The 26,196-nt window shown below is 47.9% G+C and overlaps 1 protein-coding gene across 1 annotated transcript in view; it reads right to left on the bottom strand.

Annotated features, from left to right (window-relative positions):
- The window catches only part of METTL16 (methyltransferase 16, RNA N6-adenosine), a 43,037-nt gene extending 22,217 nt beyond the window's left edge, over positions 1 to 20,820 (bottom strand). Inside the window, exons 1-5 of the mRNA XM_084804397.1 lie at positions 20,600 to 20,820; positions 14,703 to 14,905; positions 6,888 to 7,028; positions 5,567 to 5,682; positions 3,551 to 3,693 (exon numbers count right to left, since the gene is read on the bottom strand). Of these exons, the coding sequence (XP_084660523.1) occupies positions 3,551 to 3,693; positions 5,567 to 5,682; positions 6,888 to 7,028; positions 14,703 to 14,905; positions 20,600 to 20,727 (731 nt within the window). The 5' untranslated portion in view covers positions 20,728 to 20,820. The remainder of the gene's footprint in view (positions 1 to 3,550; positions 3,694 to 5,566; positions 5,683 to 6,887; positions 7,029 to 14,702; positions 14,906 to 20,599) is intronic.
- Positions 20,821 to 26,196: the final 5,376 nt, after the last annotated feature.

Below are 26,196 nucleotides of genomic sequence, written 5' to 3'. Positions count from 1 at the left end.
ACCCCAGCCTCTTTCCCTCCCTCTCCGAAGTGTCGCCTCTGTGCTCCAGCTGCCCTGCACTGAATACTTGCAGCCTCTGAGAGTTCAGAGGCTCCCAGCTATCTTCATAGGATTGTACCCATAACAACTGATTTTAGTCTGTCAAGGAGTACGAGACAGAGTTGCCCTATGTCCCCTTTATTGTGGGCTTTGTGTATGGAACCGCTGGTGATAGCTTTTAGAGAATTAACATCCAGTTGTTTTCCAGGCCAAATTCAAGGTGTTGGTTTTGACCTTTAAAACCCTATATGGTTCCGGCCCAGCCTATCTAAGGAGCACCTCCAGCAACACCAGACAGGCCGCTCAACAAGATCAACCTCGGATGGCCTTCTCTCTGTCCCATCAGCCAGGACAACTAGGCTGGTTAGGACGAGGGAGAGGGCCTTCTCTGTGGTGGCCCCCACTCTGTGGAACTCCCTCCCTAGGGAACGCCACCATGCCCCCTCTTTAATGAGCTTCCGCCACGCATTGAAAACGTGGTTGTTCAGGCAGGCATTTGGGGTGGGTTAGGGTATTTTTAGAAATATGGTGTTTTAATGTAGAATGTTATTGTTTTAAAACTGTTGTATTGTTGTACATCGTCCAGAGTGGCTGGGTGACCGACCAGATGGGTGATTAAGAAATTAAATAAATAAATAAATAGATGACAGAGATATGCAGATGAATAAAATATTTCGAAAGTAACAATGTATGTAGACGACAGGGTAGTAATGTTTGTGGATCCAAATCAAGCCCAATATAATGTATTTATTATAGGCATACATAGAAGTATTAGGCTATAAAGTGAACTTTATAAGTCTATGTGGATGAGATTGAATATGGAAAGACAAAATAAGATAAACTAGCAAAAAAAAAAATTCCATGGAAGCCATTGGAGATTATATAACTGGGAATATGGGTATCAGGAGTTAAATCATGAGAAATTACTTCAGTCTCTAAGGACAGGTTTAAAGCAACAGTTTAATAAGCAACTTTCATGGATGGGGAAAATATCTACAATTAAGATGTATGCACTCCCAGTTAACTTTATTTTTGTTAATAAATGTTTCTTTAATGAAAAAAGACTCTATTAAAAGAACGACAAGATTAATTTTTTGTAGAGGAAAGCATTCTAAAATTGCTTTGATGACAATGAGCTTTCCTTAGAAAGAAGGCAGGATAAACTTGCCTGCTATTCATGTTAAGATGAGGCATGCTGACTGGCAAATATTTGGGATTGAATAAATCATACTTGAATTGAACATTATGAAACAGAGGAGCTATATCTACTCTTTAAAAATGCATTACGGTTTTATGGAAAATATGATATAAGTTAGTATACAATCCTTGTGTGAAAGCAATTTTTGAAACAGGACTAAATATAGGGACAAATTGGCACCTGGTCTCTCCACATTAGCGTCTTGTTATTATAAAGAACAAATCAATAACTTTTTGGCTGATAAATCTGCCTGGGAAAGGAAAATGTAAATACAGTTTTGGATTTTACTGAACAAAGGAGCAGTATATCCTTTTAATCATATCTCAGGGGTTAAATCCATATAATCCCAGTCTTTCAAAGCAGACATGCTATTAGCACATTGTTATGGAAATATGGCCCAATTTGTAAGTTGCCTCAAACTGAGGAAATGTTTATATACAACTAGTAAAGGTCTGGTAAGGAAGATATAGAGAGCGCAATCCTATGGCCACCAGACACTGTCTAGACTGCCATAGGATTTTTTGGTTTCTGGAAACCGAGGCCATCTGACCTCAGTTTCCAGAAACCACGGCCCTCACGCCCTCCCCCTCACAGCCAGTGTGCTTCTTTCTGCGCCACCGCCACGCTCGTAAGCAGATTGTGGAGGGCGAAAAGGGGGTGGCCCTGGGGCGGGGAGGGGAGGAGACTGCGAAAGTCTCTTTAGACAGCTTCCTATCAGATCTATCAGAGAGCTTCAGCTACTGGGCAGTACAGAAATAAAAAAATAAAAAAATAAATCTCCGAGCCCCTTCCCTCCCCGAAAATGTGCATCTAGCCACAAACACAGGGCGGCTGGAGCATGGAGGAGAGGATCCCCTCTGTGCTCCATCTGGCCTCCACTGGATAGGTGTCAGCCGCTGAGTTCGGAAGCTGATGTCTATCTCAATAGGATTGTGCCCTTAATGATTAAAAATATACAGAATAGATACAACCTATGAGAATAAATGGAAGAGAAATTTGGGGATAACTATATCAGATGGAAATTGATATGTGACAATGTATGTAAATATTTAATAGCAATGAATTTAAAATGTAATTAAAAACAAAACAAACCCTGTATATGCATGGTATTTAACCCCATATAAAATTAATATACAGTTTAGAACAGGGCTGGGCAACTTCAGGGGGGCCTGGGGTCCCCCTAGGCTTCCTGTGGGTCAGGAGCAGCAGCAAATAAATACAAAAAATTGATGGGTCACCATCCCCGAGTGCCGCCCACCCCTGTTTTGGAGCAAGGTAAGTGCTGGCAACGAGCTCAGTGTACATTTTTATGTATGTATTTAGAAATGTCCAGATACTCAGTCCCATTGGTGACCAATATAATTTCATATTGAGCAATAACTGGTTACAAACTTTCTACTGATCCAGCCAAAAGTTATTAAATTATTTAAAAGATGATGTGGAGAGTGATGATGTAGAAATTATGATTAATTTATTGACCACTGCCAAAATCTCTATTGTATATTATTGGAATTTTTTTTTTTTAACCCCACTGTTTTTTTTAAGAATATTTCAGACTGGTTTTTTTTAGAATATGGGACATAGTAATAATGATGAAATTAACTTATTATATATGCTCAAGAAAAAATCAGATAGGAGGATGATTTGTAAAAAGATGGATGCTATTTATTACATTTCAGAAGAACAAATATAGATTATGTGCATTCTCATTATTTGTTTACTATGATTTGACTTTTAAATGTTATATAGTTATGTGTATATGTACACTGTGTAATGCATTAGATCTTTATGTGTGTTTATATTTTAGTTTAAAAAATTCAAAAGAATTCATATCTGAAGGTCAGTGCAGGTAGAGGATGTCTTAGCCCATTAAGTTGATCTCTACATAATCAACCAAGTACATGTCTTGCTAATATCTTACAGCCCCTTGCTAATAGATCTGTAACACAGCAGATAACGCATTCTTCTTCTCAGACAATAACCTGTTTATTATACTGAGGGTGGCAAAATTGGCTTTGGCGCCAAAAACAATTCAAGCACAGTATATAAGAGATAATAGAATTCCTGACTATGTTTTTAATCATCTTGTTTGATATTTAATATTTCAAGTATATTTTAAACATATTTGTAATAACTCCTCTATAGACTGGAGAGGATTTATTTTATTTGTTTTTAATCTATAGCAGAGATGTTGTTGTCATTATAAGGTATTTGCACGTTTTGCATATTTTGGATAATTTTTAAATTTTAAATATTGGATTGCAATGGCCTTTGTCTGTAAGTAGTTAAGCTTGATTTGATGTAAATTCTTACCGTAATCTTTTTTTAAGCTGCAGGCTGTCATGGATGATTCTCTTGACAAATTCTAGCTCTCCTCCTTCAGCCATGATCTCAGTGATCCCTCCTGTGTTGACTGAGCTAGGAGGTGGTCTTCTCGGATTACGGGAATTTACTCCCTAGAAAGAAACAAAGTACTTGCATTGTAAAGCTAAAATGTAGACAACTGATTGCTATCCCTATGGATTCACCATTCCCTGCCACATAATTAGGCCATCACACCTCACCTCCCTTTCCTTTGCTGCCTGCATCCACTCTGCATGTCATACTTCTCTCTACAACACTGAAAATCGTCATCTAGCCCTTCTTCTCTGGGTTAAAGCTCTGGTTCATGTTCTGGCTATCTCCTGCCTCGACTACTACAACCTTCTTCTCTTAAGCCTTTCTTTATTATTCCTTGTTCATATTTCCACCAGAAATGCTCTTGCCCTAGCCATTGGCCTCTCATCATTTAGACCTTGCAATAAAGGTAAAGGTGTCCCCAACCAGTCGTGTCCGACTCTAGGGTGCGGTGCTCATCCCCGTTTCGAAGCCGAAGAGCCAGCGCTGCCCGAAGACGCTTCCGTGGTCATGTGGACCATGGTCATGTGGACCGTGGTCATGTGGACCAGTGTGGTGTAGTGGCTAGAGTGCTGGACTGGGAGCTGGGAGATCCGGGTTCTAGTCCCCACTCAGCCATGGAAGCTCACTGGGTGACTTTGGGCCAGTCACAGACTCTCAGCCCAACCCACCTCACAGGGTTGTTGTTGTGAGGATAAAATGGAGGAGGAGGAGGATAATGTAAGCCGCCTTGGGTTCCTTGCAAGAGGAAAAAAGGCGGGATATAAATGCAATAAATAAATAAATAAAATGACTGAACACCGAGGTGCATGGAATGCTGTTACCTTTCCTGCCGAGGCGGTACCTATTTATCTACTTGCAATGTCTTGCTTTCGAACTGCTAGGTTGGCAGAAGCTGGGACTGAAGACGGGAGCTCACTCCGTCATACAGCACTCGGGTCTCGAATTGCTGTCCTGCCGACCTTCCAGTCTGCAGTTCAGCGTCTTAACCACTAAGCCACCGTGGCCCCAGACCTTGCAATACCCCCAACAAAATTCCTTCATTCTCCACCCCCTCTTTTTGTATTTATTTACCATGATACCCTTGGCCACACCTTTGCCCTTCCAAACCTATGATTCTCAGCTGCTTGAAGGTCTCCTCCTCCTCAACTATTCTCCCTACTGCCCCATATGCCTGAACGCTCTTCCAGAATACCTAGCAATGCTACCTTTCTTCCTTCAAGTAACTGCACAAAATCCACCTTTTCTGTGAACATCTTAGCGTATGTCACTGCATTTCCTCATATTCATGTCTTATTATCTCCGCATCAACCACTATTTGCACCTCTCTGTTGTTACCCATGCCTCTTCCTCCCTTCCTTCCTTCCTCCCTTCCTTCCATTTCTTCTGTTGTTCAACTCCCAAAATTCAGATCAGCCTTCCTCAACCTGCTGCCCTCCAGATGTGGTAGACTACAACTCTCATTATCCCCAGCCATTAGAAATGTATTCATTGTTGGTATAAGAGATCCAATTATAAAACTATGGGGAGATACATGTGAGAAGTAATATGATTTTGTGATTATTAATGAAACAAGGAACTTAAGAGATCTCTAATAATGTTGTAGTAAGTATTCTGCACAGATAATGTTGGGGGTTTTAAAAAACATTTTTGGAAAAAAGACAGCAATTATATATAGTATGTCTTTCAAACCACACAGCTGTTCTTGGCTTTAGATGTGGAGAATAATACCTTGTCTTGCTATGTAGCCATGCAGGCTGGATGAAAACTAAGCGTACGTTTGGCTTCAGTTCTTTAGCATTTGCCAAGTGCGTGCCTATGCAATGACCAATTAGGCTTCAAATGTTAAATGTATGAAGTGTTTGTTCAACAGTAAGCATCGGTCAACACAAACAAAAAAGGCCCAGTTCATACGATCAGCAGCCAACATACCTTTGCTTCTAGCTGGTTGGCAAAAAAGGGAGGGTTGCACATGCAGAAATCATAGATAACTTCAGACTCTTCTTCTAAGGCATCCAGCAGGAGTGTCTTTTGTGGTACTTTAACCACTGGAAGAAAGATGAAGAACCAGACATTGACTCACTTTCAATCAAACTTCTAGAAATTGTTATATGCTACTCCAAACAAAAAGACAAAAGCAAATGACTGTATGCATTAATTATAACAATATTATAGCACCTTATTTGCATCTCATACACTTGCAACAAAAATGAGGTATGTTGCTATTGTCAGACCTGATGAAGCAGTTGCTTAATTTTGCAACTGTGATTTGATTATGAGCCTAGTTGTTCCACTACAATAGCAAAAGCTGAAGCACAACCCCAAATGTGAGAGTTGGAGTGAAATGAATCAGTATTGTGATGGGCCTTTAAAGCAGTGCTAAATAACCACTGTGCTACCTGCAACATGTACAGATAACATCAGCCAGTCTCAGACTCCGCTGCTCCAAGACACTTCACCAGCCTGGATAGGAATAGTTCACAAAAAATTGATTGTATGCAACTTCCATGTCAGCAGACAGTCCTGTCTTCCCTCCCTCAAACTCTGGCTTTAGTAGCTAAAGGTGCAATCCTATTGAGATAGTCAGCAGCCTCCGAAATTGGAAGCTGCTGAGTATCCAATGCAGGGCAGTCGTAGCACGGAAATGATCCTCGCTTCTGTGCTCCAGTCGCCCTGAATTTTTGGCCAGACAGCCAATTTCAGCTGTCTAGCTGAGGCTTCAGGGAGGGAAGGAGGCACGTGGTGCAAAGGAAGCTGCGTAAAGCAGCTTTTGTGGTCTCCTCCCCTCCCTGAGGACCTCCCCCTTTTAAGCATCTCCGTGCTCTGTTTCCGAGTGCAGAGATGTAGCCGGTGTGGAGAGAACTGCGCCGGCTATGAGGGGGTGGGGAGCGCAGTTTCTGGGAATCACATTTTGAGCCCTGGCTCCAAACTCGGTTCTCAGAAACCAAAAAAATCCAATGGCCCTTTAGACAGTGTCTAGTGGCCACAGGATTGCTCCCTAAGAGAACCAGTTTACAGAACTGGAAGTTGTACATTGCTTTATTAGTTGGGGTGATTGGGAAGGTTAGCAGGAGTTTGGGGAATAGATTTCCTGTTGTCACTAGTGTTCAACTAATCAAGAGAACATTAAAAAAAATGTTGGCTCTGTACCCCCAAACCTCTGAAACATACAATATACGGATGATTTTGCCTGAAAAACAGCTGACAAACTACTTTGCAGCATAGGATTGAGACAAGTGGGATACATGGATACCTTTTATAAGATCAGATAAGTTATTTTGCTCCACATTTTTCTTGGCATAGCTGAAACACACATCATCCACTTCGGTTGCAATGAAATACCATCCATTCAAAGTTGCACCGAGTAATGGGTAAATACAAGATGCACCTGTACCTACATAGCACCCAAGACAGGAAAAAAGTTCACTTGTTTAAACAGTGAAGAGCAGCCAAAACATTCATTCATTCATTCATTCATTTATTTATTTCTATACCGCCCAATAGCCGAAGCTCTCTGGGCGGTTCACAAAAATTAAATCCAAGCAACACACAATAAAACAATTTAAAATATACAGAACATTAAAACCACAATATAACAATACAACCACAATAAAACCTAGCAGCAGTGCAGGAGTTTAAAATACAGATTTAAAGCAGCAAAGATAAAAATTTAGAAAGCTAAAATGCTAAAATGCCTGGGAAAATAAAAAGGTCTTCACCTGGCGCCAAAAGGAATACAATGTAGGCGCCAGGCGAACCTCACTAGGGAGCTCATTCCAGAGCCGGGGTGCCACAGCAGAAAAAACCCTCCTCCTAGTAGCCACCCGCCTCACTTCCTTTGGCAGAGGCTCACGGAGAAGGGCCGCTGATGATGATCTTAAGGTCCGGGCAGGCACATATGGGAGGAGGCGATCCTTCAGGTAACCTGGCCCCAAGCCGTTAAGGGCTTTGAATGTTAACACCAGCACTTTGAATCGGGCCCGGAAATGGACTGGCAGCCAGTGCAGCTGGAAAAGTACTGGCGTAATATGAGCTCGCAGGCCAGTCTGTTAACAATCTTGCTGCCCTATTTTGGACCAGCTGAAGTTTCCGGACCGTTTTCAAAGGCAGCCCCACGTATAACGCATTGCAGTAATCCAGACGAGAAGTTATCAGAGCATGGATAACTGTAGCAAGGCTATCTCTGTCCAGATAAGGGCGTAGTTGGTATACCAGCCTAAGCTGATAAAAAGTGCTCCGTGCCACTGAGTTCACCTGTGCCTCAAGTGACAGTTCTGGATCCAAGAGCACCCCCAAACTACGAACCTGATCCTTTAGGGGGAGTGCAACCCCCTCCAGAACAGGTTGAATATCACCTAGCCGGGCAAACGAACCACCCACTAACAGTACCTCCGTCTTGTCTGGATTTTCAGTTTATTGGCCCTCATCCAGTCCATTACCGTGCCCAGGCACTGATTCAGAACAGTCACTGCCTCACCTGGTTTTGATGTAAAAGAGAGGTAGAGCTGGGTGTCATCTGTATATTGATGGCACCTCAGCCCACACCTCCGGATAACCTCCCCCAGCGGTTTCATGTAGATGTTAAACTGTACTGGAGGTTGGGCCCGAAGGGCAGTCTGGGGATTCTGCTCGTGTACCGTCCACCCCGCTGCACGACTGACTCACTGGCCGAGGTGCTTGAGGTGGTCTCTGATGTGCGTGTACAGTCCCCTAACTTACTGGTGTTGGGGGACTTCAACGTACATTCGGAGGCCATCCTCACAGGAGCACCTCGGGACTTCATGGAGACCATGGCCTCCTGGGAGCTGCACCATATTCTAACTGGGCCCACCCATGTAGCCGGTCATGCACTAGACCTTGTGTTTGTTTCTGGAGAAGTGGGGAGTGATCTGGAAGTCGGGGGTATATCCACCACCCCCTTGTCATGGTCAGATCACTATCTGGTGACGTTGGACTTCTCGGTTCCACAACCCCTCCGCAGGGGTGGAGGACCCATTAAAATGGTCCGCCCCAGGCGTCTTATGGATCCAAATGGATTCCTGAACGCGCTTGGGGATTCTCTGGGGCATGCCAACGGCCACTCGGTCGAGACCCTGGTGGGTGGCTGGAATGCCGCAATTACTGGGGCATTAGATCGGGTGGCTCCGAAACGCCCTCTCCCCCTGAACAGGGCTCGGACTGCACCATGGTTCAATCCGCGGTTACGAGCTCTGAAACAGGAGGTGAGACGGCTAGAGCGCCGGTGGCGGAAGTCTCGCTCCAAAGACGATCAGACACGGGCTAGAGCTATATCTTCAGCCTATCACGTGGCGGTGAGGGCAGCAAAAAAGGAATATTATGCTGCCTCCATCGCGTCTGCAGAGTGCTGCCCCAGGAGGCTGTTCCAAGTGGTCCGGAGCCTGGTCGGTCCTGTGGCTCCAGAACCACTGGAGCATTCTAAGGCCTCCTGTGAGGCTTTGGCAAGGCACTTTGCAGATAAAATTGATCAGATTAGGTGTGTTACTCTGCACACTGTGGATACAGTTAGTGAGCAAGAGGCAGCCTGTGGCAAACCAGTTTTGTGGGATCGGTTCCAGCTTCTTCCTCCTGATGAAGTGGACAAGGTGCTTTCATCTGTAAGGCCGACCACCTGCTTACTTGATCCTTGCCCATCTTGGCTCATTATGAGCTGCAGAGAGAGACTGGGTGAGGGGATCAAGGCGGTGGTGAACTCCCCTTGAGGAGGGAGTGATGCCATCAGCCCTCAAGGAGGCAGTGATAAGACCGCTCTTAAAGAAGCCCTCCTTGGATCCTCAAGTTCTGAACAACTTTCGCCCAGTCTCAAATCTGCCATTTTTGGGCAAGGTGATTGAGCGGGTGGTGGCGGTGCAGTTGAAGGCACACTTGGAAGAAACTGATTATCTAGACCCATTTCAGTCGGGCTTCAGGCCTGGGCATGGGACAGAAACGGCCTTGGTCGCCTTGGTGGATGATATGAGGAGGGCTCTGGATAGGGGTGAATGCTCCTTCCTTGTTCTCCTCGACCTCTCAGCGGCTTTTGATACCGTTGACCACGGTATCCTCCTGGACCACCTGGAGGGGTTGGGCATTGGAGACACTGTATTGCGGTGGTTCCGGTCCTTCCTCTCCGGCAGGTACCAGAGGGTAGCACTGGGAGAGGAGGTTTCGGACCCGTGGCCACTTACTTGTGGGGTGCCACAGGGTTCCATCCTCTCCCCGATGCTATTTAACATCTATGTGAAGCCACTGGGGGCTATCATCAGGAGGTTTGGGGTGCAGTGTCATCAATATGCAGATGACACGCAGCTCTACCTCTCATTCAAATCTTCACCAAGGTTGGCCGTAGAATCCCTGTCCAAATGTCTGGAGACGGTGAGTGGCTGGATGGGGAGGAATAAGCTGAAGCTGAACCCTGACAAGACCGAGGTACTTTTGGTGGGAGACAAGAGGAGGCTGGGGGATGTTGACCTGGTGTTGAATGGGGTACAGCTACCCTTGAAAGACCAGGTCCGCAGCCTGGGGGTCATTTTGGACTCCCAGCTGTCCATGGAGGCTCAGGTGTCAGCTGTGAGCCGGACAGCGCTGTATCAACTCCATCTGATACGGCGGCTGCGCCCCTTCCTTCCCGACCATCTGCTCCCATCGGTAGTACATGCCCTGGTCTCCTCTCGTTTGGACTACTGTAATGCGCTCTACGTGGGGTTACCCTTGAAGACGGTTCAGAAACTGCAGCTGGTACAGAACGCGGCGGCTCACCTGATTAAAGGCAGCCGCCGGCGAGATCACATCACTCCAGTGCTGAAGGAGTTGCACTGGTTACCAGTTGTTTTCCGGGCCAAATTCAAGGTGTTGGTTTTGACCTTTAAAACCCTATATGGTTCCGGCCCAGCCTATCTTAAGGAGCGCCTCCAGCAACACCAGACAGGCCGCTTAACAAGATCAGCCTCGGATGGCCTTCTCTCTGTCCCATCAGCCAGGACAGCTAGACTGGTGGGGATGAGGGAGAGGGCCTTCTCTGTGGTGGCCCCCACTTTGTGGAACTCCCTCCCTAGGGAACTCCGTCATGCCCCCTCTTTAATGAGCTTCCGTCGTGCATTAAAAACGTGGTTGTTCAGGCAGGCATTTGGGGTGGGCTAGGGTATTTAAAAAAAAAAAAAATTATGGTAAAATGTTATTGTTTTAAATTGTTTTATGGTGGGTTGTACATCGCCCAGAGTGGCTGGGTGACCAGTCAGATGGGCGATTAATAAATTTAATAAATAAATAATAAACAGCATGGGGGATAAAATAGAGCCCTGTGGAACCCCATGGCACAATTGCCATGGCACAGAGCAGTAATCCCCCAGCACCACCTTCTGGAATCGGCCATCCAAGTAGGAGTGGAACCACTGTAGTGCAGTGCCTCCTACTCCCAACCCAGACAACCTATCCAGAAGGATACCATGATCGATGGTATCGAAAGCCGCTGAGAGGTCCAGGAGAATCAACAGGGTCGCACTCCCCCTGTCCCTCTCCTGGCAGAGGTCATCCCACAGGGCGACCAAGGCAGTTTCTGTTCCAAAACCAGGCCTGAAGCCCGATTGAAATGGATCTAGATAATCCGTTTCATTCAACAGTGCCTGAATGAAAGGGTCCTACAACCACCCGCTCAAGCACCTTGCCCAGGAAGGAGATGTTGGCCGCTGGCCTATAATTGTTAACATCCTCTGGGTCCAGGTTAGGCTTTTTCAGGAGTGGTCTAATTACTGCCTCTTTTAAAGCGGCAGGCACCACTCCCTCTCTCAAGGAGGAATTTACAACCTCCTGGACCCAGCCGGACAACCCCTCATTGTTTGATTTAATAAGTCATGAAGGGCAAGGGTCAAGCACACAAGTGGTCAATCGGACTTGGCCAAGCACCTTGTCCGCATCCTCAGGCCTCAGTAACTGAAACTCATCCAATAAAACTGGACCAGACGGTGCTCTGAACGCCTCTACCAATGGAACTGCATTAATGGTGGTGTCCAATTCATGACGAATCTGAGCGACTTTATCTTCAAAGTGCTGTGCAAACTCGTCACAGCGTGCTACCAAGGGTTCCACCGTCTCTCTCCCTGGCCCAGAATGTAACAGGCCGCGAACCACTCGGAAAAGCTCCGCTGGAAGACACTGAGAAGATGCAATGCTGGTGGAAAAGAACTGTCTCTTTGCCACCCTCACCGCCACAGAGTAGGCTCGATAGTGGGCTCTTACCCGGTCAGACTCAGCACGAGTTTTCCTCCACCTGCGTTCTAGCCGTCTCCCCTCTTGCTTCATTGCCCTCAGCTCAGGTGTATACCAAGGAGCTGGCCGGGCTCTGCTCAGAGGGAGAGGGCGCTTGGGCGCAATCGTGTCAACCGCCCGAGTCATCTCTGCATTCCACAGAGTGACCTGGGCTTCGACAGGAGCACCAGCCATACCAGCAGGAAAATCCCCCAGAGCCCTCTGGAATCCATCGGAATCCATTAATCTCCGGGGGCGGACCATTTTAATAGGTCCCCCACCCTTGCAGAAGGGAAAGGCCGCCAGGAGTCTAAACCTCAGCAGGAAGTGATCTGACCATGACAAAGGGATAGATGTTAATTCCTCCACTTTCAGATCACCATCCTCCTGCCACCCATAATGCATGTACTTCAGAAAATTTCAGTGAAACCAACTTGAAAACCAAGGTTAGTGTGCAATGCTATTCTCCAGGTATACTGGCAGGGGAGCCACAGTATATGGTGGAAACCCTGCTATGCTGGTGTGACCCCACATACACCTCTGCCAGTGGGAATATGCCAGTGCAACTCCACTGTGGCACAGCTCTACCAGCAGAGTGGCAAAATCAGTGCAGAAATGTGGGCAGGGCAGGAGAGGAGCAGAGATATGCCACATTCGATACTCCCCCAGACCCTGATCCCGCCCTTGAAGCAACTCTGCACAGGCTACTGAGGTGGCACATATTAAAAACCACCCACAGAACTCAATGAAGAGCAAAACACCCGCCCACCACCACCACACTAGAATCACAGAATAGCAGGGTTGGAAGGGGCCTAAAAGGCCATCGAGTCCAGCCCCCTGCTCAATGCAGGAATCCAGGTCAGAGCATCCCCGACAGGTGGCTGTCCAGCCTTGTCTTGAATGCCTCCAGTGTGGGAGAGCCCCCCGCCTCCCTAGGGAATCAGTTCCATTGCCGCATTGCTGTACAGAACACAGGATTCAGGCTAACTCTGGACCCAACCAACAGCAGTACATAAACCCCAGTACGGGAGAATGTCGCTGAGACAACAGGGTGCACTATACCACTATACCTATGTGGTTTCAGGCCATGCAGATGTAGAGCATGCAAGGGGAATCTTTGGTGATGGAAACTGTGGAGATAGGGCACTTTGAATAAGACTGCATTCTGTAGTTGGCACAAATGGTCTGGCCTCGGAACAGAGTGCTAACACTTGTCTCCTCAAAACTCTCGGCAGGTACCCTGCTTCAGGAATCAAGACAACCACTTCCAACAGCAGGGGTGGGCAACTACAGGAGGTCTGAAGCCATTTTCATCCCAGAAAAAAATAGCATCTGTTTGCAAACCCGCTGATTTTGAGCATTTTGGTGCTCTGTAGCTGCTACGGACACAATATTTTTTCCAAATTAAAACACGCGCGCACGCGCGCGCGCACACATTTGGGGGGGGGATGCAGCCCATGGCTGCACGTAGCCCACCCTATCCAAGAGCAACCCCACTCCACACAAGGAGAAAGTACCCGATGCAAGTAAAGGAAGCGGGAACCTCTGCTTCAAAGGGGCTAAGCTGATGAGACTATTTGCCCATGGCCACACACCCAGTTGGCTCAGGCACCGCACCTCACTCCTCAGGCTTGCCCACATGTGCTGACCCTTCCCAACCTTGTCCAGTGGAAGGTCATATCCACCATTTCGACCTTCAACTTCATGCATGTAAAGCCTGAGCCATCTGCCAGGACTATGGCTTTTTTTTCTTTATTACATTTATATCCCACCTTTCTTCTATCATGGAACTCAAGGTGGCTACATGTGGTTCCCAGGTGGTCTCCCCTCCAAGCACTGACCAGACCCAGACCTGCTTAGCTTCAGCAAGGTGGTGGCCTCATGTGCTTTCAGACCATGCCCTTTTTATGCAATCAATGCTTTCCTGGCATCTATGAATAAGTCTGGAGGCTGGTGGCTTACAATTTCCCCACAACGTATCTGTCTCCTCCTGTGGCTAGATGAGTAGGAGCTGCTCTGTGGTGCACGCAGTATAGGTTTGAGTCCTAGAAGCTCCTTCTCCTTTGCCTCTGACATGCAAAAAATATTGGACCCAATTCTGACTATTTGCATCTCCTGCTTCCCAACCCTAATGGAGGTTGTTCCTTTAGAGTCAGACTGTGGCTTCCCTTGTTGCCTGACTTAGTTTCTCCCTTTCCCTGCCTGGCAAAAGGCTCCACCAGCCCAATCTTTAACACTTGTCCCAAGGAGGCCAGTGTGATCTCTCTGCAGGCCTCCGCCCAGAAGAGCTCTATGGAGGCTGTATTATACTGCTCATGCTTCCTTCCCTTTTAACTGCACAAAGCAAGGACAATTATGAGCAGTGTGTGTGTGGGGGGGGGGGTACAAGGGGACTGATTCCCATGTGCAGGTTCCTGGAGCCACCCAGCTGCTGAGCTGCTCCTCCTGGTGCAACGGTGGCATATGTGCTGGTAGGCCTTCATGCCTGGTAGGCTCTGCATGGGGCAGAGAGCTGTCACGGCAGCATCGCCCTGTTGATAAGAGTGGAGTGGATGCCTGGCTGTCACGGGGGTACCATTGCTGTGCCACTCCATGACTGGTGGGCACCAGTGATTGTTCCATGGATGCTGGGGGTACAGCTGTCATTGCCGCTGTTTCCCCCTCAACTTTTATGCTGGGAGTGTATAGGATACAGACTAAATTGCACTGACGTGGTAATTCAGTCTGTATCCTATATGCCTATTATGTTGATAAGTGGCCTGCAAGTATAGCGGAACAACACTTGAGAGGGGTACCTGGCATTCCCCTCTGTTAGTCACCAGCATACCTATGTCGATTCCCCATATAACGGAACCTTTAGCAGCAGCATCTTGCTGAGCAATCAGATCTTCAACCCAGTGGATATAGTTAAGTCTCAAGGGAACAGTTGGGATAAGCCTTTCTAACGGTATGTCAATCTGAAGTCCGAAGTCTTCTTTCAACAGCGTGCACGTCAGGGCTCTCACTGCTTCTGGATCCTTGAAGTTTACACTGAAAGGTATAAGACACATGTGAACGGAGAAATTCCTGCACTGAATCTTGCATCAAGGAAAATTTTCTAGTACAAATTACAGACAAAACCTGGAAGCCCTCCCACTCCCTTGCATATGTCCAGACTTGAAGAACTGCAGTGAATTTTAGGGGAACAGCTGTAGTTCAGTGGCAAAGCACAAGCTCTGCACGAAGAAGCTCCCAAGGTAAGTCCTTGGCATCTCCAGGGAGGGCTGGGAAGGGCTCATGCCTGAGCCCCTGGAAAGACCCTGCTGCCAGTCAGCATGGATAATACTGAGCTAGATGGGCAAATGGCCTGACTCACTGCTACCTTCTTGTCCTAGCACAACTCCTGCACCTGCTGAAGCTGCTTGACCAATAGGTGAAGCCAAGCCTAGGCTGGGAGTGAAGCGAGAGGGAAAGCAGTACCATTTGCCCTGCTGTCTGCCATGCAATAGCCCTTAGGTGGCAGGGCCATCTATATGATCTATTTACAGAACTCACTGCATCCAATGACTGTGCTTCAGCTGTTCCAAGACTATTCCTGAAGATGAGCAAATGGGTTATTGCTCATGGTGTGATCAGCACGGGGCGGATGGGGGTGGGGGATGGATAACAAGGGGTGTTGAGCCAACTTCCAGCAGGTATAGCCAATCAAGGAAAGCACATGTATGCAATCATGGGGGCTGGGAGAAGGAAAGGCAACCTAGACCATGCAAGAGCGAGGCAACTGGCTAAATGCAACTACTGGCTGATGCAGCACTCCCTGTGGCTTGTATGCATTTGGGAGGTGGGGTCCTCCCAAGCTTGTAAGGTCTGACCCTGAGATCTTCCTTTCATGAGACCTACGCTATTCTGTAAGACAGGCCTGGAGAACGTGTAACCCTCCAAATGTTGCTCAACTGCAGCTCCAATCAGTCCCGGCCAGGAGAGCGAGGGATGATGGGAGTTGCGGTGCAACAACGTACCTGGAGGGCCACACATTCCCAATCGCTGATATATGGGCTACCGTTCCTTGTGTAACCTCTCCAGTCCTGCTGTATATGGCTGGGCCTGTGGGATTACAAATGCCCATGATGTACCTTTCAACTAATTGCTCCTGTGGCTACATGGATAGAGAGCTGCTCTGTGGAATGGGAGGTGTGGGCTCTGAACTTGCCTGCTTCTCCCTCCCCTCTTTTGCCCGACATGAATGCTTGTTAGCCGAGGATCAAAACTATGAGTTTTGCCTCTGTTCCATAATTCTCCCAGCTAACACTCAAAGGCACATCTTCTATTTCCAGTTCCACTGAGCTGAAGGTGTAGTATCATGGAGGTTATGGCTATCTCCTGGAATACAATGCTGTCAACGCCTACTAGTCACGATGGCTATATATTGTCTTCAGGAGCAGAGGCAGCATGCCTCCGCATGCCATTTGTTGGGGAACATGGGAGCAGGTGGGTAGAGTGCATCCTGCTTGCATCCTGCTTGTGGACCTCCCACAAGCATCTGGCTGGCCACCTTGTGAACAAATGGTGGACCAGATAGGCCTTTGGTCTGATCCAGCACAGCTCTTCTTGCGCTCCTATGCACATTCCTCTAATTAAGTAATTCCCTTGCTGCTTCCCCTAGCGCCTCCTGTTGCCTTCCCAAGCAAAAAAGCTCATTCTACTACCGCAGATATTGTGAACTTGAACCCTCATCTAACTGGGGTTCTCAAACTGGGGAGAGGTAACGAGCGGAGTACCGCAGGACTCAGTCCTGGGCCCAGTGCTCTTCCACATTTTTATTGATGACTTGGATGAGGAGGTGCAGGGAATGCTGATCAAATTTGCAGAAGACACAAAATTGGGCAGGATAGCTAATAACTTGGAAGACAGAAACAAAATTCAAAGTGATCTTGAAAGACTGGAGTGCTGGGCAGAAAAACAAGAGAATGACATTTACTAGGGATAAATGCCAAGTTCTGCGCCTTGACAAAGGAAAAAGACACCAAATGCACAGTTACAAGGTGCGCGATACGTGGCTCAACAACACTACAAGCAAGAAGGATCTTGGAATTGTTGTCGATCACAAGCTGAAGATGAGCCAACAATGTGATGTGGCTACACAAAAGGCCAATGCTCTTTTGGGATGCATTACTAGAAGCACAGCTTCCAAATCCCGGGAAGTACTAGTTCCCCTCTACTCACCACTAGTTAGGCCTCATCAGGAGTACTATGTCCAGTTCTGGGCACCACACTTTAAGAAGGATGCAGACAAGCTGGAGAGGGTTCAGAGGAGGGCAACAAAGGGGGTTGGACTCGATGGTCTTGTAGGCTCTTCCAATCCTACTATTCTATGATTTTATGATTCAGAGGCATACTGCCATGGATACGCGAGCTATCATGACAGCCACGGATAGCCTTCTCCTCCATGAATTTGTCCAATCCCCTTTTAAAGCTTTCCAAATGGGTGGCCACCACTACATCCTGGGGCAGTGAGTTCCATAGTTTAACTATGCACTGTGTGAAGAAGTCCTTTCTTTTATCTGTCCTGGATCTCCCGCCCATCAGCATCATGGGATGACTTGAACCCCATGTTCTAGTATTGTGAGAGAGGGAGAAAAACGTGTCTCTCTCTCCACCTTCTCCACATCACACATAATTGCATACAGCTCTACCATGTCTCCCTGCACATGCTTTCTTTTCCTAACCCAAACAGTCCCAGACATTGAAACTTTTCCTCATAGGGAGTTGCTCAAGCCACACATTGTTTTGGTTGGCGCTTTTCTGCACCTTTTTCAACTCTACGATTTATTTATTTACTTAAAAATATTTCTAGGCTGCCTTTTTGTGGGAGACAAGGGGAGGCTGGAGGTATTGACTTGGTGTTTAATGGGGTGCTGCTACCCCTGAAGGACGAGGTCTACAGTCTGGGGGACATTTTAGACTCCCAGCCGTCCATGGAGGCTCAGGTGTCAGCTGTGCGTTGCACAGTGCTGTACCAACTCCATCTGATACAGCGGCTGTGCTCCTATCTCCCTAACCAGCTGCTCCCATTAGTAGTTCATGCCCTTATATAGTTCATTTCATTATGCTGTTTTGTTCAGTTGATTGTTAATTTGTTGTATTTCATGTTATTAGTATTGTATGCTAATATTAGTATTGACTTGGATTCCTGCACTGAGCAGGGGGTTGGACTCAATGGCCTTCCAACCCTACTATTCTATGATTCTATGCTGCCTAGAGTGGCCAGGTAGCTGGCCAGATGGGTGGCTAATAAATCTAATAATAAATAAGTTTCCATCCACACATCCCCCCATGGGATGTGTGGATGGAAACGAAAGACAGAGATAAGTATCATCTCCATACTGATGACACTTCAGCCCAAACCTTTTGATGACTTCCTCCAGTTGTTTCATGCAGATGTTAAAAAGAATGGGGGGGCAGGATGGAACCTTGTGGCACCTCACAGGCTAACGGCCATGGGGTGGAACAGAAGTCCCCAGCACCATCCTTCTGAGACTGTTCCCCCAGGAAGGACTGGAACCACTTTAACACTGTACCTCCTAAGCCCAACCTAGATAGACGATCCAGAAGGATACCATGGTCAATGGTATTGAAAACCTTTGAGGTCCAGAAAAATCAACAAGGTCCATTCCCTGGTATAAATCATCAACCAGGACCACTAATGCTGTTTTCGTCCCATAACCAGGTCTGAAACCCGATTGGAACAGATTGAAATAATCAGTATCATCTAACATTGCAGTGCAGTGACCAGAACTGTACACAGTATTCTAAGCGTGATCATACCATAGATTTGTATAACAGCAGTTTTATTGGCAGTTTTATTTTCCTTTCCTAATTATGCCCAATATGGAATTTGCCTTCTTCACAGCAGCAGCACACTGGGTCAACATTTTTATTGAGCTGTCCACCACAACCCAAAGATCACTTTCTTGGACAGTCATTGCTAGCTCAGATCAGTGCATACACTTGCTTACATTGAACCACATTTGCCATTTTAATGCTCATTCTCCAGGAGCTCTTAGCAATCCATTTTTTTTTTGTTTTAACAACCCCAAATAATTTGGTGTCATCAGCAAACCTGGCCACCTCAGTGCTCACTCCTAATTCCGTATCATTTATGAATTAATTAAAAAAGGCTGGTCCTGATACAGATCCTGGCTAGACCCCACTATTTACATCCCTCCATTGCAAGAATTTAGCATTTATTCCTACTCTCTGCTTTCTGTTCTTTAACCACTTACTGATCCATAAAAAGACCTCTTATCTTCTCTTTAAGAACTCTTGGGTGAATACCATCAGGGCCCAGTAATTTGTTAAGTTTCAATTTGTCAAGAAGGACAAGAATTTCATCTCTTGCCACCAATATCTGCCTCAGTTGCTCAGACTCCCTTCCTGGAAACATCTGTCCTACATTTTCTGCAATGAAGACAGATGAAAAGTATTCATTTAGCTGCTCTGCAATCTCCTTATCCTGTAGTACTCCTTTAACTCTGTTGTCACCCAATGGTCGAACAGCCTCTCCATCTGTTTTCCTGCTTCTGATATACCTAAAGCATTCTTTATTGTTGGTCTTTATGTTATTAGTGATATGCACCTCAAAATGTTTTCTGCATCTCTTATTACTGTCAGCTTGCATTTTCTTTGAGAAAATTTCCTTTTTGTTCTCCTCAGCAATAAAATTGAGCATTGCCCAAGCTTCAGAATAGGGGCTTTGTTGCAATATTGAAAGATAAATAACATTTAATGGAATCTATTTCTTGTTAGGAAGGAAATACTATCTTTATCTCTCCAATGCCACCCTGTTTCCTTCTACAGCAATACAACAGAACCAAAACAGTCGGGGGAGGGGGGGCTCGCACAACACAAAAGCCCATTGTGTTTTATTTATGTGTGGGGCAAATGAATATGCAACTCCTGCTCAGGATTGTTGTGCCTTGCAAAACTGGAGAGCATGGATTATGCAAGGGTTAAACAAGGGGGTTGCATATTCAATGTGGGTGCCAGGAGTTGCTGTGGGTTAAACTCCCAGGAAGCCACGGCTGTTGTCCGAACCTGGTCACTGTTAGGACATTTTTATGTTACCAGGTCTTGGGGGGCTAGGTATTTTAAGGATACATCTTGTGCTGCTGTTTTTCCTGGTCCACTGGATTTTGCGTTTATGTATTTACTGCTGCCTAGTTTTTATATTTTAAGGACCCTGTAAAAGTTACTTTATTTTTTTTTGAACGTGTAAAGCCAAAAAGCAGCATATAAATATGGTAAGGTACCACCAGTATGGTAGTGGTAGTTTACTGTGTTTAAACAGTCTCACCAGCCGAAACTGCCTCAACCAAGTGGAGGCTGTTTTTGAACGCTTGCAGCCTGGTGCATGTACTAACGCATTTCCCTGTCTTTGTATGTCCATCGTGACTTCTTGCCCTATGGCCTGGCACTCCTTCAACCCGTCAAGCGGCGCACCCCTAACCTTGCGATGAACCACCGCCCTGCGCGCAGTCCAGCGATTCACCGCAAACCGAGCCGTTTCGTCTGTCCTGTGCCGCAACCAGGCCCGCGCGCGCCTTCCCCCCGCTGGCCCCCTCGCCCCCGGCGGGCAGGCCGGCCGGCCGGCCCTCAGGGCGGGCCCCTTCAGCCGCCCCGCGAGGCGCCGCGCTCGCGGGTGGCCGGCGCTGGGGGGCACCGGCCGCCCTCGGGATGCTGGCCTACCTCACCCGCCCGGACAAATTCATCTGCACGTGCCGCTGGAACTCCGGGTACTTGGACGCCAGGAACGCGAAGTCGGGCGGGTGGTCCTTGTACCGGTTCCGCGCGTGCATGGCTTTGTTGAGGGCCATCGGGGCGGCAGAGGCCCGGTGCGCTGAGGGGAAGGCGCGGCCCGCGCCCAGGCCGCGCTCCTCGCGGAGGGGGCCGCCCCGGCCCTCGCGCGCGCCGCAGGCCGAGCGGGGCGCGGCGAAGGCGGCTCCCGGCGCCACGCTCGGGGCGGGGCGGGGCCTCCGCGGAGGGCGGGGCAGCAGGCCCGGCGGCGCGGCGCTCTCGCCGCGGGCCTCTCCTGGGGCGAGTCCTGCGCCGGCGGCCGGGCGAAGCCGGCTGCGGGCGGCTCTTTCTGCCCGGGCGCCCGGCCCGGAGAGCAGGAGGGAGTAGCGGCGCCCGCGGCCCGGCTCGCCGCGCCGGCCGAAGCGGGCGCCGTCTGCCAGAGCGAAGGCGCAGCTCCTGCTGCTCCGTCAGCCGCCTGCAGCGCCGGGGAGGGGAGAAGAGCTTCGGGGCCGCCGCCGCCGCCGCCAGATCTGCACCGAGCGTGTTGGCCGGGAGATCCGGGTTCTAGTCCCCCCTCGGGCCTGGAAGGCTTTGGGCCGGTCACGGACTCTCAGCCCAACCCACCTCACAGGGTTGTTGTTGTGAGGATAAAACGGGGTGGAGGAGGAGGAGGAGGCCGTAGGCTGCCTTGGGTTCCTTGCGAGAGGAAAAAAGGCGGGCTATCAGCCAATCAATCTGCTCCAGGCCGGCCCTCCAACCGGAGAAAGGCTGCCTTGTTCCGGGGGCTTTGGGGCCGGGAACGCAGCCCCGCCTGACCTAACTTGTAATAGCAGCAGCGGACTTCCTTGCAGGGGCTGCCCTGGCTCCTTCGCAGGGGTGTCATAAGCGACGGCAGCCTCTTTCCTTCCGCCCGGCAGCGTGGCGATCCTGGGCGGCCTTGACGCTGGCAGGGCACTGGCTCGGTCTTTAAAAACGGAAATGAGGCTTCTCCACGTGTGTGAAGCCTAAGCTCCTCTTTCTGCTGCCGCCGCGGCCGTTTACTTCTGAGCAGACTGCTGGACTCCGCCACAGGTTTTCTTTGGGCGGGTGTCGCTTCCCCCTGCTTAAACTGAAAACGGACCCCAGCGCGAACCCGGCAGCTCTCTGTCTCTCTCGGACGGAAACGGGGCCCTGGGGCTTGTTAGGCGTTTACACTTTGCACAGCCTGGAAGAGCGGCGGCATCTGACGGAGACGGAGCAGGCGCCCTTGGCCTCAGGCTGGGCTCCTGGCTTCCACTTTCCCTCTTCTAAGATCCAGCTGGTTTTCCCCCTAAACGTCCAATGCAAAGTGCACGGCGGATCAGCTACTCCCCGCAGAAACGCCAAAGGAGCGAGTGATGTCACTCGCCGAGCCCCGTAACCTTCCCCAACCTGGTGCCCTCCGGATGTGTTGGACTACAAGTCCCGTCATCCGCAGCCAGCATGGCCTTAATCTCTGTGGTGGACTTCAGAGCAGTGTTGCTATTTTATCCTCGTCCTCTCTATAGCATGGCCCCTTTTGAGCCGTAGAGATATGGCACGGCACAGCGGTACAGCAATAAGAGGTACAGACTGCGCTCCGTGTTACAGAAGGCTTGCGTGACACCCCAGCCGGGAAGTTAGACAAATTTGTTGCCCGTCAAGTAGTAGAGCAGCAACAGAAAACGCCCAAATCCACTCGGTACAACGAAGACCAGTGCCGCCATGTGACTAAACCATATAATGGCACTACTTACACACTGTATATAGATAATTTCTGGGTGCTCATTGCATACACTATTTTTGAGAGTCCACGGTGGAAGTATAGCGGCCTATAGAAATCAACGGAGACGCCAAAGGTTTTAACACAGCTGTGATTAGGCACCAGTGTGTCTACCCCACCCACAAAAAAGAGTACATGCTCTTTCTAATTTGTCTCAAGGCCCATGACTATTTGATTATCTAAATATTTTTAAATAGTCTTGTCTATTCAAATGTAAATGCCAATATTGAAGCAGGTTGAGGGAGCTAAGCTGGGAGTGGCTTACCACCCTCCTGCTTTGTAGTTCAGTGTTCTAGATGGGGGGGGGGGCGTCACGCTTGACACTGAGATGTTTAGAACAACACTGCAGTCTGGTCATGGGAACATGGGCATCTAGAGGGGGGAGGGGAGGTTGTTGCCCCCCTCCCCAGATGAGCCATAATCCTGATTCCCAGCTTTCATTAAAAAGGTAAGTCTCTAGCCCATATAGGCCCCAATATATGAGGTGACATGTGCTGCCGCTGTTCTGCCCATTTGTTTTGTAAGTAAAAATAGCCTCCTACTGCCTTTGTTTTTAGCCAATGAATGAAGTCTCGGAAATGACCGACATGCCCACCGTCTGGAGAACGCCCTTCCTGGCTCATTTTGAAGCAGGGGGTTGGGGAGGTCTTTCTCAGAGGGAAGTGATTGCTGCCTCATTAAAAAATAAAATTCAGAAATCTAAGAATTTAGGGTAGCTGAGAATGCGCAGTAGCACATCTACCCCAAATGGAAAAGCAGCAGCAGTTGTGATTAATTCCCCACCCCAGTTAGTACCCATTAAAAAACCACCTTGATAATACATGCAGATAACGTTCAGACTGTTGCATCTACATGACCGGAGGCAAGGCTGTGGCTGGGAAAGTGGGTTATGCCAGCCCTACAAAGTAGCCCAATGTTGTCATCGCCGTTTTTATGGGGAGTGGGCTTAGAGTAGCATATGACAACTTTGCAGTGTAGTCCAAGTGTCGTAGTCCAGTGTCCTGGTTTTGTTTTTTAAGGAAATGCAAGAGGGGCTATGAAGTTGATTGAAGCAGCAATGCCGTTTATTAAGGGCTAGAGGGGATTGTTGATCTATGCAAGCACGTATATAGCTTTAAGAAAACCTGCAAGTTTTAGTTCTTACAGGAGGCCTAATGGGGACTCTCCTTCTCTCCCAGTATAGGCCTTGGAGCTGAGACCATGTGCAATACCCTCCTCAGAAGTTAGTGCTTCCCCGTGTATTGTAGTAATAGAGAACCTTGCTGTGAAGGGATCCGAGTCTATAGTGTGTTGCCTGGAGCGTGGACTGCAGATCACTCTGCAGATATTAACCACACCCTTCACCCCTGTAATCAATGGCCCTCAGCCCAAGGATCATTATAAGGGTGAAGGGAGTTAGGGAAAGATTTGAATGTTTCAGCTGTAGGTGGAAAGACGTCGTCTGAACACCAGGTCTACTGAATGAGAAACAACAAGGAGGGAGACCTGGTATACAAGTTCTCAGGGGCCAGGGCTACCCATCTTCATATACTTGGTGCCCAGGCCTGTTGCTGCTCAGTCAACTGATCTACCAGAAATGGTGGACTGTTCTTTAATCCTCTCAGGGCTTTTGTGTGTGTGCAACATTTGTGCAACCATACACAAAATGCACAGTTCCAGGAGAAAAATATGCAATTCCAAAAGAACATTCCTACACTTCAAAATTCAAGGGGAATGGAGGTGAAAAGGAACAGGAGGGAGATCACTTTTCCAAGGCCAGAACAAGGTGGGGAGCTTAAAGCGGGCCTGTAAAGGCACTTTGGGCCCTGCTGATCTTCCCTTGTTGGTGTTCTTGCTTGAATGAGGCTCATGCTCCTTAGGCCAATGGATAGGGCCAGCACATTTCCCACCTGGCCTTCTGCAGTCCCAGGGCAGCGGGCAGTTGAAGGGAGCGTTCTTTCTGGCGAGGAGGGGGAAGCCATCTTGCAACTGCTCCTTCTCTGGCTGACGGATGGGCCAGGTGGGTCTCCCCCTGGGCTTGATGCTATTCCTGGGAGGCAGGGGGTGCAGCCTCCCAGGGGCCCCAGGTCCCCTGGCTGATGGCAGAAGCCAGACTGTGCTTCTGTTCTCCAGTTTTCCAGGTACTGGGGGGGAAAAGAGATGAGAGAAGCCCATTCAGGTTGTCCCGCAGGGTGCTAATTTACCATGCTCTCTAGGAGGCACTGTTGCGCTACATCGGAAGATTGGGGTTTATCACCATGGGGCAGACATGTATTTGCCAACATAATGGCTGCCCCTGTCATTCCTCCTTCGAACTGAAAGGAAAGGTGAACACTTGGTGTGAACACAGGTGCAGGAGACTGAATCGGAAATTCTGGAATGAAGGATCAATAAATGAGATTGAGTAGTATGCATAAGTTACATTTCTTAACATAGGCCTTTTACACTGCACCTTTGGGGTTCGGGAGAGCTGCTTGCTAAGTTTGGGTTGTTTTACTGTCAAGAACTGGGAAAGAAAGAGGGGAGGGAATAACTCATGTCTATTTCTGTGATTATGAGGTCCCAAATTCTAAAAAAAAAAAGCAAAAACAAACAATAAAAATGAATGGTAGGGAAAAGGAGAGACCATGAGTGAGACATTATTTAGAACAGGCTGCAATTAACTCCTTTTTTCAAGTAACAAGAATATAGCTTTCTGATTTTCCTTGGGGCTCTCCCTGTCAGGAATCTGGGTTGGAGAGAAATAGTTGGGGAGGGGGGTCTGACATGGCTTGCAAAATAGCAGCTGTCACTGGATGTCTCCATGAAGTGCAATGGCAGCAGCAACAAAGCTAAATTCTGCACTGTCTCTTGATGGACGTGAACTGCACCCATTTTTGGTCAAAATCGATATTGGCAACTCATGATGATTGGTCCCTGGATAACCCTCTCACTCTCCTTCACTCCTGACAATGGATGACACCATGGTCACATGTGGTTTAGTTTGTTAATTGTTATAATTATTGTGTAATCGTTATATGGACTCTTTAAACCCATAGCATAAAGAAACTTTGTTAAAATGGCCAAGTTGATTACTAGTCTGTCTATCATCACCTGTAATTGAGTATTGTGTGCATTACACAAGTTCACTATGAATACATCCACAGCTTCTGAATGGTGATTTCTACTGGGGAGAAAATGCTCTTGGTTAATTACTTGCCCAACGCCAGAGAATGAGTCCCTGACAAGAAGTGAGACTTAGGAACATAGGAAGCTGCCTTATACCGAGTCAGACCATTGGTCCATTAAGCCGGTATTGCCGACACTGACTGGCAGCCACTCTCCAGGGTTTCAGGCAGGATTTTTTCATAGCCCTACCTGGAGAAGTTGTGGGTTGAACCTGCGGCATTCTGCATGCAGAGCATGTGCTCTACCACTGAACTACAGCCCCTCCCTATCTGGGCTTGAATCCAGATGCTACCCAACTTTCTAGCCTTCAGACCTCCAAGAATCTTGCTGGCAAGGGCATTTTTGTTAAAGACTATGGGTATAGTCTTTGGACTATGTGCTCCTACTTTGTAGGTTAGTTATGACTAACCCAAGCCCCACTGATTTCAATGGGTATACTTTAAGCATGACAAAATCTGGATCCAACCCACTGTTACCACTCAAGACCACTTTTAATTTCCTTTTAATTCCCCTTGTAGTAACACCAGAACCCAAATAGTCTTTAAAAAAAAATTAAACTATTGTATCCTGAACTATGCCTTATCAAAGAAAATTTGCGCCCATTTAAAAAAATTGAGCTCCA

The sequence above is a fragment of the Heloderma suspectum genome, chromosome 6 (genome assembly GCF_057233095.1).
Source record: "Heloderma suspectum isolate Gila_16-S chromosome 6, 16-S_ref, whole genome shotgun sequence".
Taxonomy (NCBI): Eukaryota; Metazoa; Chordata; class Lepidosauria; order Squamata; family Helodermatidae; genus Heloderma; species Heloderma suspectum.
This window is presented reverse-complemented; position numbering and strand designations above follow the sequence as displayed.